The following is a 12,350-nucleotide window of genomic DNA, read 5'->3' as shown; positions in this document are numbered from 1 at the left end:
CGCAGCGACTCTGGAGAGAAGACCCTTCTTCAGACCGAACTGAACTCGCGTCGGTGAGAGTACTTGTGATTGTCTGAAGAAGGGTCTCGACCAGAAACACAACCCTCTCCCCAGAGCCGCTGCCCGTCCCGCTGAGCCACCTTCAACTTCAGAGCCAAACAAAAAACACAGAGTGCTGGAGGAACTCAGGGGGCCAGGCGAATGCCTCACCAGCTGAGTTTCTCCAGCATTTTTGTCTACCGCTAAACATCAATGATTCTGGGAATGCTGAGGGGACAGGGTGATAGAGAGGGAGTAGGAGAGCTAGAGAGAGACGAGATGGGGAGCGGGAGAGAGAGCGCGAGAGAAAGAGGGAGGGAGGGAGTGAGCAAAAGACAGAGAGACACAACGTGGGTCGGTAGGTGAATGACTAACCTGCACACCAGGAAGAAGCCCCTTCTCGCGGTCCGGGGCCCTCACTCATGATGGTGAGTTAAATGAAATTCTCAACGTGTCATCGATCTACATTCCTCAGTAATGTAATTGTGTTTTAAACAAGTATTAATGACGCCGCGTGAATTTTATTCAAAGGAACACGGCGTCATTAAATGAGTCTGAAGAAGGGTTTCAGCCCGAAACATCGCCTATTTCCTTCGCTCCATAGATGCTGCTGCACCCGCTGAGTTTCCCCAGCAATTTTGTGTACCTTCGATATTCCAACATCTGCAGTTCCCTTTTGAACACGGCGTCATTAATACTTGTTCAAAACACTATAACATTTACTGAGTAATGTGGATAGATGCAGATTCATGACATCGCATAACAAGGTGTTAACTACTTACCGTTAAGAAGTGCTAACAGCACTAGTTAACAAATCGTTTGTGTATGATGGCCGTGCAGCGGTTGTTATGCATGTTCGTTTAAAAAAAAATCCGGATGGCGAATTTAAAAAAATCTTTATTAAACAAAGAGAATTCGTATTTCCGTACGAAATACTGAACATTAGTGCGGGGCCCCCATTAGGCGCGGGGCCCAATTGGGAGCAATCGGTCAAATCGGCTTAACGCCGGCCCTGACTGCCATAGTGATTCCATGCATAAGAACAAGGACATTCATCTTCTTATTCTGCCCCTCAAGACCTTTGCTGAGTTGGCCTTTAGGGTTAGGGTAAGTAATCAATTACTGCTCAGCATTGTGATTGCATGCATTAAGTTATGAGAAATCTCCCAATTATTAACAATAACCTCTTACATCTGCAGATTTCCAGATTTAGAGGGTCTGGCCTTGTAAAACATCACTTCTGGTCTTTTTGTGCTTATCATTTTAGTAAGAATTAGTAGATTTTTCACATCACAGTTGCCTCACGCTGCTTTTTGTTAAACTACCAATAAATAAAATGATGATACCATACATAAATACAATCAAGGCAAACTCGAGTACAATAGGTAGGGCGAAGGGAAAGATACCAAGTGCAGAATACAGTTAAAAGAGATTTAAAAGATTAGGGCGATTGGAGGGCCATCTTTCTGGGATATAGAGGTGGTCAAATAAATATTTAAATATCTCTACTTTGCCATGGCTAATTGGCCAAGTTCTCTTTGATAAACAAATATTAGAAAAGCATTAATTCACTTTTTAAACAAACACAGTTCATAATAAGCTTTTGCAATGTTAAAAGATTTTTCTTTTACTGGGGATTTCACTGGTCGCTTACATTTTGCTGAGAGTCTGCAAGCAAAAAATCCTCAGCAGAACCCATTAATGATGGATATACCATGAAATTTCATAATTGTCAAGGCTTTCCACTTAGCATAATTGATACTGCAGGTAGCAAATATCTCACAATTACTGCAAGAAAGTCATATCATCAATCAACAATGGCAAGGAAATATGTCACAGTTTTGTCATTATACTTTTCTTTCCACTTTAATAAATGATTAGATTAAACTTGTCCAGAATAATAAAATCAGTAGAGTCTCATAGAAGAGAATTGATCTCGTCAAGAATAAAGTGGCTGATTTGGTCAACTTTTTTTCACAGATGTTTAGTTTAATACCTCTGGATAGGTTGACCACATACCTTGTACAATCACTAGCACAGATATGACCTCTCTGCCACATCGCAAATCACTAGCACAGATATGACCTCTCTGCCACATCGCAATTTCATCCACGGCCTGACTCCCCCTTCATTTAAATGTACACATTTAACAGAATATAAGGGATGAGTTGATACAATTCATTTGTTCATTTCGCTTCACTTCTAAAATTTGGATTTAATGTTAGCCTGGAACAAAATACTCTCTTCTATCAATTGGCTGCACAGAAATTAGTTTTAGAGTAATTCCTGCCCAGCCCACCATAAAAAAACATAACGTGACACTGATCGATAACAAACAATCAGACACTTAAACATTACCTGATTAACTGGTAAAGGAAATGTCATATTGGTCCAGCAGTGGGCATATCTATCTGAAGATTATTGTTGGATTAGTTTAACTGGAGATTTCCTCTGCAGTAAGAGATGCGGTAAATTGAAAAATTCTCAATTTCCTGTCATTCTACTGTTCCTCATTTTATTAAGAACATAATTTAACATCAAAATGAAATACAGTTCTAACATGTTAAACCTGAACAATCAATGGTTGCAAACAATCTCATCATTGATGATGGTAACTAATAAAGACTTCCTGGCATCCTCTGAAGTAGAAAAGTTTAATTGTTTTGCTTTACCTACATCCCCACTTGGTTACAGTATGGGCCAGATTCCCTCTTTTAGCTGTTCATTCATCCTATTGCCATTTGTGGGATGTTGAATGGGTACAAAATAACAGCTGCACTTGCTTATATTATAGTGACCCGGTCCCAAAATTATTAATGTACATGGACATCTTTGATATGAAGAAATCATGTTGTTTTATACTAACTAGAGTTTTCTTACTTTTCTTCATGTCACTGTAATGCCATTCAAATTGAATAATCTTGAGGCTTAAAATTGAGACTCATGACCAGTAGTGTGCCACAGGGATCAATGCTGGGTCTTTTGGTGTATGTCATCTATATTAATGGTCTATTATTACTACGTTTGCAGATGACGCTAAAATTGGTGCTGTGGAAGACAGTGAGATAGGTTATCTGAAATTATACCAGGCACTAAATGAATTAGGGGTGTGGACAAAGGAATGGCAGTTGGATATTTACTTGGATAAGCGCAAGGTATTTTAGTAAGTGCATTTTGGCAAATTAAATCAGTTCAGGGTTTGTACGCTAAATGGTAGGGCCCTCGAGAACGTTGGAGGATAGAAAGACTTTTGGGTACAGGTACATTGTTCCCTGAAAGTGACAACATAAATAGACAGGATGGTGCAGAAGGGATTAGCCAACTTGCCGTCATCAGCCAGGACCTCGAGTAGAGAGGTTAAGACGTCATGTTACAACTGCACGTAATTTGTGAGATAACACTTGGATTATTGTGCACAATTCTGGTTACCTTGCTACAGGGAAGATGTCATTGAGCTGGAAAGGGTGTAGAAATGATTCATGAGGATGTTACTGGGAATGAAGAGTTTGAGTTTTCAGGATAATGTGAATAGGCTGGATCTTTTTCCTTGGAGCATAGGAGATTGAGCGTTGACTTTATAGATGTACATAAAACTATGAGTGATGTAGATTTAAAAGGGATTTAAGTTTCAACTGTGGGTATATGGAACAAGTTGACAGAGCAAACCAGTGGCAGATGCAATTAGACTGTTTAAACGATATTGGATAGAAATCACGTAAAGAATGTGCTTAGTGGAATATGGACCAAACACAGGCAAATGGGACTCGTTCAGATGGTTAACATGGATTGAAGGGTTGAAGGGCCTGGTTCCATGTCGCACAACTCTGTATAGCTCTGTTTTGATTTTTCAATATTGGGAAAGGTTTTTTACTCATGGAATCTTGAGAATGATTATCAATTTTCATTTTAAACAAGACACTTGTCGGCAATGTATTTATAGCAGCCATTGGCTTGTGTGCTAAGGCACCACAAAAAGCAGTGCAGTATAAAAGTAGACCAATGTAAGCCAACCAAATGAAAGGTAAGCATTTGATAGAGACAGATGGACAAAATGAGAAAAGGGAAAAAGTAGCAGCAATTGGAGAGAACACTCTTATTGCAGCAGAAAATATTAAAAGCAGAGTGATATCTGGCCCTCTCTGTACCCACTGAGTGTGAAAGTTTGAAACAGTTGTGGGAATTACTAAGGAATATTTTTAATCAAATACATTTTCGCACTTGTATTAATTCTGTGATGCTGTAATTAATTTCAGAATGTGTTCATGTATAAATGAAAATAAGTAGCACAAAGCAAGATAAATGTAGAGGTGGAAGGTGCACTGTACAAAATCAGCTCTTGATGTGGGAGAACTGATGCTTTCAGAGCAGTCATAAAATATCCTGCTTCGCTATATAATTACAAAATCTACCACCTCAGATCCTGCGTCTTGTAAATATGAAACAATTGTTGTGCTTCTTGCTGTGCTACCAACACTGATAAAATGGAAAGAACATGGATAGGGCAGGTTTGGAGGGATATGGACCGAATGCGGGTAGGTGGGACTAGTGTAGCTGGGTCATGTTTGCCGGTGTGGGCAGGTTGCGCTGAAGGGCCTGTTTCCACGCTGTGTCACTCCATGACTACATGAACATCTTTTATTTGTATTTATAATAGCTCATAACATAGCAAATTCTCACTTTAAATGATTGCAATACTATTTATTTAACATGCTTTGGGGAATTACATTAACAGTTCATTATTTAGTACAGTTTAGTACAGTTTAACATGAAGCAAAAAAAAAAGACAAAGAAAAAACTGATTTCATAATACTTTATTCTGTAGTCAATGAAAGGACACAGTCTATTCTTAAAATGTAGTTTACATTTTCTTTCATTAAGGAAGAAAGCTTAGTTGGATTCCTGCAATGGCAAAGTAAGCTGCTACATAAAAGATAAGAAAATAACATAACAAAAACCTGCAGATGCTGAAAATCTTAAAATACCCCAGAAGAAAAACTGAGAAGAACTCAGCCAGTCAGATGCCATCAGTGAAGAAGGAAGCATTTAATGTTACAGAACTGGGAAAGTGAGAAATAAGTTAATCTACACGTTCATCAAGACAGCAGAGAAAATGGAGGAAGGTGATGGAGGGTGGAACAAAGGAATGTCTCTGGAGTCATGAGGAACTGCAGATGCTAGAATCATGAGCCAAATACTAAATGCTGGAATAACTCAATGGATCAGGCAGCATCTGTGGAAGGTACACAAAATTGCTGGGGAAACTCAGCGGGTGCAGCAGCATCTATGGAGCGAAGGAAATAGGCGACGTTTCGGGCCGAAACCCTTCTTCAGACTGATGGGGGGTGGGGGGGGGGGAGAAAAAGAAGGAAAAGGGGAGGAGGAGGAGGAGCCCGAGGGCGGGCGGATGGGAGGGTGGGAGGAGACAGCTAGAGGGTTAAGGAAGGGGAGGAGACAGCAAGGGCTAGCCAAATTGGGAGAATTCAATGTTAATGCCATAAGGACGCAAGGTCCCCAGACGGAATATGAGGTGCTGTTCCTCCAATTTCCGCTGTTGCTCACTCTGGCAATGGAGGAGACCCAGGACAGAGAGGTCGGATTGGGAATGGGAGGGGGAGTTGAAGTGCTGAGCCACCGGGAGGTCAGGTAGGTTATTGCGGACTGAGCATCTGTGGAAGGATTGAATAGGCGATGTTTCGATTCAGGACCCTTCTTCAGTCTGAAGAAGCTGGGTTTTTTCACTAAATTACTCCAGCACTTTGTAATTTCTAAAAGCATTTCTCTAACAGGGTGAAATGACTTAGCAATTAGATAAGATTAAGATTCTTTGATTGTGCATTGCGTTGTTAATGTTGTATACTGTGAAATGTCATATGGTCTGACAAAAAGGAAAGATGCTAAATGCAAAAACAGCCAGAATTCAGCATCGAGCCCCGCAGACTTCAATATGCCCAGATGGAAGATGAAATGTTGTAATAGTGCAGGAGACCACAGACAGAAAAGTCACAGTGAGAGTGCGATGGTGAAGCAGAAAATAATTGCTGATATTTTATGATTGCAGTTTAATAAACAACAAGGACACAAATTAGAAGATGACAACATGCTGTTGTGTCATTGATGTCGTCAGATATCCATGGTGCTCATATATTTTTGGAGAGGAGCAGAGAAATAAGGCAATTTTTCTCTTGGGTGTAGGATTCTGATTCAGATTAAGATCTGGACAATCCAGATTCGGAAGTCATAAATAATGAAATAAAAATATTTGCAGAGATTACTAAGCCCATGGCCCTGGTGCCTAATGCCCCTGTCCCACTTAGGCAACCTGAACGGAAACCTCTGGAGACTTTGCGCCCCACCCAAGGTTTCCGTGCGGTTCCCGGAGGTTGCAGGTGGTTGCCGGAGGTTGCAGGTAGTGGAAGCAGGTAGGGAGACTGACAAAAACCTCCAGGAACCTCCGGGAACCGCACGGAAACCTTGGGTGGGGCGCAAAGTCTCCAGAGGTTTCCGTTCAGGTTTCCTAAGTGGGACAGGGGCATTACAGCACTAGAGCACCTGGTTTGATCCTGATTACTGGTGCTCTCTGTGTGGAGTTTTTATGATCTCCCTGTGACTGCATGGGTTCTCTCTGGGTGCTCCGGTTTCCTCCCACACTCCAAAGATGTGCAGGTTTGTAGGATAAATAGCTTCTGTAAATTGTAAATTGCCCCGAGAAAGTGGGATAACACAGAACTAGTGTGATCGATGATTGGCTTGGACTTGGTGGTGCAAAGGGCCTGTTTCCACATTGTATCTCTAAACTAAACTATCCCTGTGTAAACTGAGTACTATAAGTTAACCTTCACTGGTAGTTAATGAAGAAAATGGATTGTAGAGGACTAGCTGAGCATGTGTGCATGAGCATATATTTCCTGGGTACAGGGAAATGAGGAGAGAAAAAAATGCTTTATGGGATTAAAGTTGAGGCTTCATCATCTCTGTGCTGATTTCTTGTTCTCAGTACCTTTACTGCGAACAGTAAATGGAGATGTTTGCCAAATTAGAAACAAGGATTCCAAACAAGGATTGCCCTGCCAGTCAAAAAGCATGATTCTTTAAAGGGAAGTGTATGTCTTGGGAAAATTCTACATCATTGAAAGGGTCATCTTATTAAAAATCTACAGTGCTATTCTTAATGTTGATATTTGTTAAATACTTCAAGTAGATCTCCCTGTGAAGGGGAATGATGTCCTAGAAATATTCTCTCGTAATTGTTTGGAGAGAATAACTGAGTATGAACAATTTATTCTGAGAAAGGAGCACAGAGAAATTTGTCAGCATGCAGAAGTTTGCTACATGTTATCAGAGACAAAGATTATACAACAGTAAAGCACAGGAACAGGTCCTTCAGCCCATGATGACTGAGCCGAACACGATGCCAAATTAAACTAATCAACAAATTAATTAACTAATTAACCAAACTAAATAATCAACTAATTAAACTAAATTAAACTTGGCCTGCAAGTGATCCATATCCCAAACGCATGTGCCTATATAAAAGCCTTTTAAATGTCACCAATGTATCTGCATCCATCACCACTCCTAGGCAGCAGGTTCCAGGCATCTCCTATTCTCTGTGCAAAAGAAACTTGGCCCACATATTATTTAAACATTGCCCCTCTCATCTTAATCCCTCTAGCTTTGCCATTTCCACCCTGGGATGTAGGTTCTGACTGTCCACCATTATGTAGATGGATTTACTGTCCATCGGCTCAATCATATTTGTCTTAAATCAGCAAAGGTTCCAGTCTTACCTGACTAAAATGTAAGCGCATCAACAAAATGTGTGAAATACTATGTCAAACTACATTGCTGTAAACAGATACTGGAACCAGAAGCAGATGTGTAAAATTCTCCTCCTTGTGATTTTTTTGTGTGTTGGCACTTGGATGAGACTTTCATGCATCTCTCTAACCATGGCCTTGTCTTACTTCTGATGGGTGAATCTAGAGCCAGAGGATATGGTTTCAGGATAAAAGCCCATTTAACGATGAGAAAAGTGGGGGTTGTTTTCTCTCAGAGCTTGTGTAAATCTTTGTAAGTTTCTAAAGTGGAAAATTGTGGATGCCGAATCGCTAAGTATATTTTTGACTGAAATGTTAGGATTACGGGGGGAACTGAGAGTTATGGGAAAGGAGGAGAAAGCTGGTGCCAAAGCCAATGATCATATTGGCCATCATCTAACTGAATGGTCTTGGAGATATGGGTCCTAACCCAGGTCCGACTTCTGATAGTTTTATGTATTTTTCCCAAGGAGCAGTGAAGGGGTTGTCATAATATAATCATCGTGGGATTCACTGCATGATTGAGCATGCCAGTGCCTGATAACAATATCCCCAGTGGTACAATGAAGTTGCTCAATTGCAAAGAGTGGCTGCGTAACTAAGGATTCCAAGCATCCATGAATTAAAACAATATCTCATTTGGGGACAATCTGATGAAGCAAAAGGGACACGGACACGTGGAAAAGAAACAGGCCGTGATCCTCAGTGTGACTGGAAGGGAATGGTAGATGTTTGGGCATGAGGCAGTAAGGAAGAAAGAATGTTGTGACTAAGGTGATGGATGACATGCTATTCAGTTTTTCCCTTTCCTTGCACTCTTTCATTTGAAATGCAGAGAAATGGGGCATTTTGCAATATGTATAGACTATCCAATTACAATAGACAATATTGTAGGAGTAGGAATAGGTGCAGGAGTAGGCCATTTGGCCCTTCAAGCCAGCACCGCCGTTTAATGTGATCATCGCTGAGGATACATCTCTGGGGATATGACATGGACATCACACGCTGCAGCACTCGTGAGTAAGGCAAGGCAGCGCCTTTACCACCTCAGGCAATTGAGGAAATTCAGAGTGTCTCTGAGGATCCTCCAGTGCTTCTACTCAGCGGCTGTGGAAAGCATCTTGTCCGGAAATATCGCAATCTGGTTTGGGAATTGCTCTGCCCAGGACAAGAAGGCTCTGCAGAGAGTAGTGCGTTCGGCTGAACGCACTATGGGAACTTCACTCGCCCCTCTGCAGAAACTATACATCAGGAGGTGCAACTCCAGAGCCAATAAGATCATGGGAGACCCCTTCCAACCCTGCAACGGACTGTTCCAGCTGCTACGGTCAGGCAAATGCCTCCGTTGCCAAGCTGTGAGAACGGAGAGGTTGAGAAGGAGTTTCTTCCCAGAGGCCATTAGGACTGTAAACTCCTATCTCACCAGGGACTAACTTTACTGAACCATACTATTGTTTTTTTTTAAATTACTGTTTTTTTTTCCCTTTTTCCTTCCACCCACAATATTCAATATGTAAAAGAATATGTGATTCTGTTCCATTCTGTTTGTAGTTTGTTTGTTTGTTTTTTAAACAAAGTCCGCGAGCATTGCCACTTTTCAATTCACTGCACATCTCGTATGTGTATGTGACGAATAAACTTGACTTGACTTGGCTGATCATCCCCAATCAGTACCCGGTTCCTGCCTTCTCCCTAAATCCCCTGACTCCGCTATTTTTAAGAGCCCTATCTAGTTCTCTCTTGAAAGCATCCAGAGAACCTGCCTCTGAGGCAGAGAATTTCACAGACTCACCACTCTGTGTGAGAAAAAGTGTATCCTCATCTCTGTTTTAAATGGCTTACTCCTTATTCTTAAACTGTGGCCCCTGGTTCTGGACTACCCCAACATCGGGAACATGTGTCCTGCCTCTAGCGTGTCCAAGCCCTTAACAATCTTATATGTTTCAATGAGATATCCTCTCATCCTTCTAAACTCCAGAGTGTACAAGCCCAGCTGCTCCATTCTCTCAGCATATGACAGTCCCGCCATCCCGGGAATTAACCTTGTAAACCTAAGCTGCAATCCCTCAATAGCAAGAATGTCCTTCGTCAAATTAGGGGACCAAAACTGCACACTCCAGGTGTGGTCTCATTAGGGCTCTACAACCGCAGAAGGACCTCTTTGCTCCTATATTCGATTCCTCTTGTTATAAAGGCCAACATGCCATTCGCTTTCTTCACTGTCTGCTGTACCTGCATGCTAACTTTCATAGACTGATGCACAAGGACCCCCAGATCCCGTTGTACTTCCTCTTTTCCCAACGATGCCATTTAGATAGATTACCAAAGATTCTGGAAGGAACTGCTTCTGCCTTTCTGTTGTGTCATTATTAATGGTCTGAATAATTCAGTCCCAAAGTGTTTCCTCACTTTTTAGTTTGCGACACACTCATGGGCCTGTCCCACTTAGGCGACCTTTTAGGCAAATACAGGAGAGTATGCATGATCGCCACATGTTCGCGGGCGGTTGCTGGGCAGTCGCCTTCAGGGTCGTGAGTAGTTCTCGCATTCTCGGAACTAGTCGCGGCTTCATTCAACATGTTGAAAAATTAGCGGCGACCAGAATGAAGTCGCCATAGAGAGTAGCGAGAATTCTCATGCCGTAGGTGCAGTGATAGTGGATCGCCAGGGCGTTCTCGTAGGTTCTTGTAGGTTGTCGCCGGTGCATTGGCTCATTGGGGAAAAAAAACGTGAACAGTAGTTTTCAGAACCAAGGATAACCGTCCGAGAATGTTAATGTCCGCCGAGCTTCACAGCCGTGTATCTCTGGCTTCTTAAAAGTTGTCTCCACTCCCTATCCCCACCCATCCCCCCTTCTCCCCCTCTCACCCCTCTCTCCCCCCCTCTTTTAAAGGGCTTGTGACCCTTCCCGTAAACTGTGTTTCACCGTCTTAATTACAGCGCCAACCTTCCTGTTCATCGTGGTGTGTGTCTGTATCACATTGGCTTTGCACCGTGTAAATTTCACAGCACCCCACTGCTTGCCCTGTCCCCCGCCTGCATAACTGGCTGGTGAAGGAAGTTATGTGTATGTGTGTGTTCCACTCTGACAGTCGCTGTTCCAGTCGCCAGGTTTTCAGCAACCGGCTATGACTTGACAGTTGCCTGAAAAATCGCCTAAGTGGGACAGGCCCATTAGTTTCTGGCTTGTTTTGCATCTGATAGTATTTTAAGGAAAACAGGGTTTTCTTTATTCCTGTTTAAGAAGGAACTGCAGATGCTGGAAAATCGAAGGTAGACAAAAATGCAGGAGAAACTCAGCGGGTGAGGCAGCATCTATGGAGCGAAGGAAATAGGCAACGTTTCGGGTCTGGAGAAGGGTTTCGGCCCGAAACATCGCCTATTCCTTCACTCCATAGATGCTGCCTCACCTGCTGAGTTTCTCCAGCATTTTTGTCTACCTTTTCTGTGTTCCTATTCAATACCAGTCACGGTTGATTAGGAATTCTTAGGAAGTATGCTTCATTTGGTAATGGATCATTTTGGCTATGAGCTATGATTATCTTTACTATCTTCACTATCTTTTCTAGCTCTTTACTATCTTATCAAATTGGCCCTCAATGCTGGTCACTTTAAACATTTTTTCTTGTGTTGTCATTGTCCATTACAGTCCTTTTGATCCTCTTTTGGGATGATTTTGTTAATTTTGCAAGGAATAGTTTAAGTTAAACTTCTGTTTATATTTTCCAGCTGAGGGGTTGAAAAGAAAACCATGTAATAACACTACTTTTAAATTTCAAGATGGATTCCATGTTAAACAAAGGAAGATTGGCAATGACTAAATGAGATTGCCCCTTTGATCTTTGCTTCTGAGTAAAATCCAAAGTATAGTCATGAGATTCTGTGGCCTACGGTAGTCCACAATTATGTTTTGCCTAGTGTTAGAATATCCAATCATTTTAATTGTCTGTTTTAGCTAAGGACATTTATGTTCCCTATCCCAGTTTAGGCCTGTAATTCTACTAAATTGCCATTAATTTGAACTTTTGTCTTCTCAGTTTGAGCTGCATGACATATCCCATGGTGAATCAAGTGACTCTGGATTTTTGTTCTCTCCCCAGCAGGTAAACTGGCTGTTATCCCACCAGTGGGTTAGTTTGGCGTGCAGCAGTCCACCTTAAACCGTTGTATAGTAGTAAAGATCTTTCTCTGTCTATTTGTAGGATAGAAGATGGTGTGTGCTTAAAACATTTAGAATAGGAAATCAGCTTTCACCGTGTGTGGGAAGCAGGTTCATATCAAGCTATCAGATCCTATCATACCATAACCAATATTTTGTTTTCCATTGTGGTCAACGGTGTAGGCCTATTTTACTATCTTAAATTCGTTAACTAGCTTTATGCGACTTTATCACTTGACACATTTTAATTTTGATTATAGATTGTTTTTTTGCCATTAACCAATTGACAATGTTTTGGCAAGTACGAAATGATTAATGTAGTGTAAGTTTCTAGA

The 12,350-nt window shown here is 41.6% G+C and overlaps 1 protein-coding gene across 2 annotated transcripts in view; it reads left to right on the top strand.

Moving 5' to 3' along the window:
* The window catches only part of dcdc2c (doublecortin domain containing 2C), a 114,338-nt gene that overhangs the window by 75,947 nt on the left and 26,041 nt on the right, over positions 1–12,350 (top strand). The window contains exon 9 of one of the 2 annotated variants that reach the window (XM_033021654.1): positions 11,894–11,959. The exons of the other annotated variant lie outside the window; for it this stretch is intronic. Coding sequence (XP_032877545.1) covers positions 11,894–11,959 — 66 coding nt within the window. The remainder of the gene's footprint in view (positions 1–11,893; positions 11,960–12,350) is intronic. 2 annotated transcript variants of the gene reach the window in all.

This window comes from Amblyraja radiata, chromosome 5, assembly GCF_010909765.2.
Source record: "Amblyraja radiata isolate CabotCenter1 chromosome 5, sAmbRad1.1.pri, whole genome shotgun sequence".
In the NCBI taxonomy this organism is placed as follows: domain Eukaryota; kingdom Metazoa; phylum Chordata; class Chondrichthyes; order Rajiformes; family Rajidae; genus Amblyraja; species Amblyraja radiata.
The sequence above is the reverse complement of the archived record's forward strand: the minus strand, read 5'-3'. Positions and strand labels throughout refer to the sequence as shown.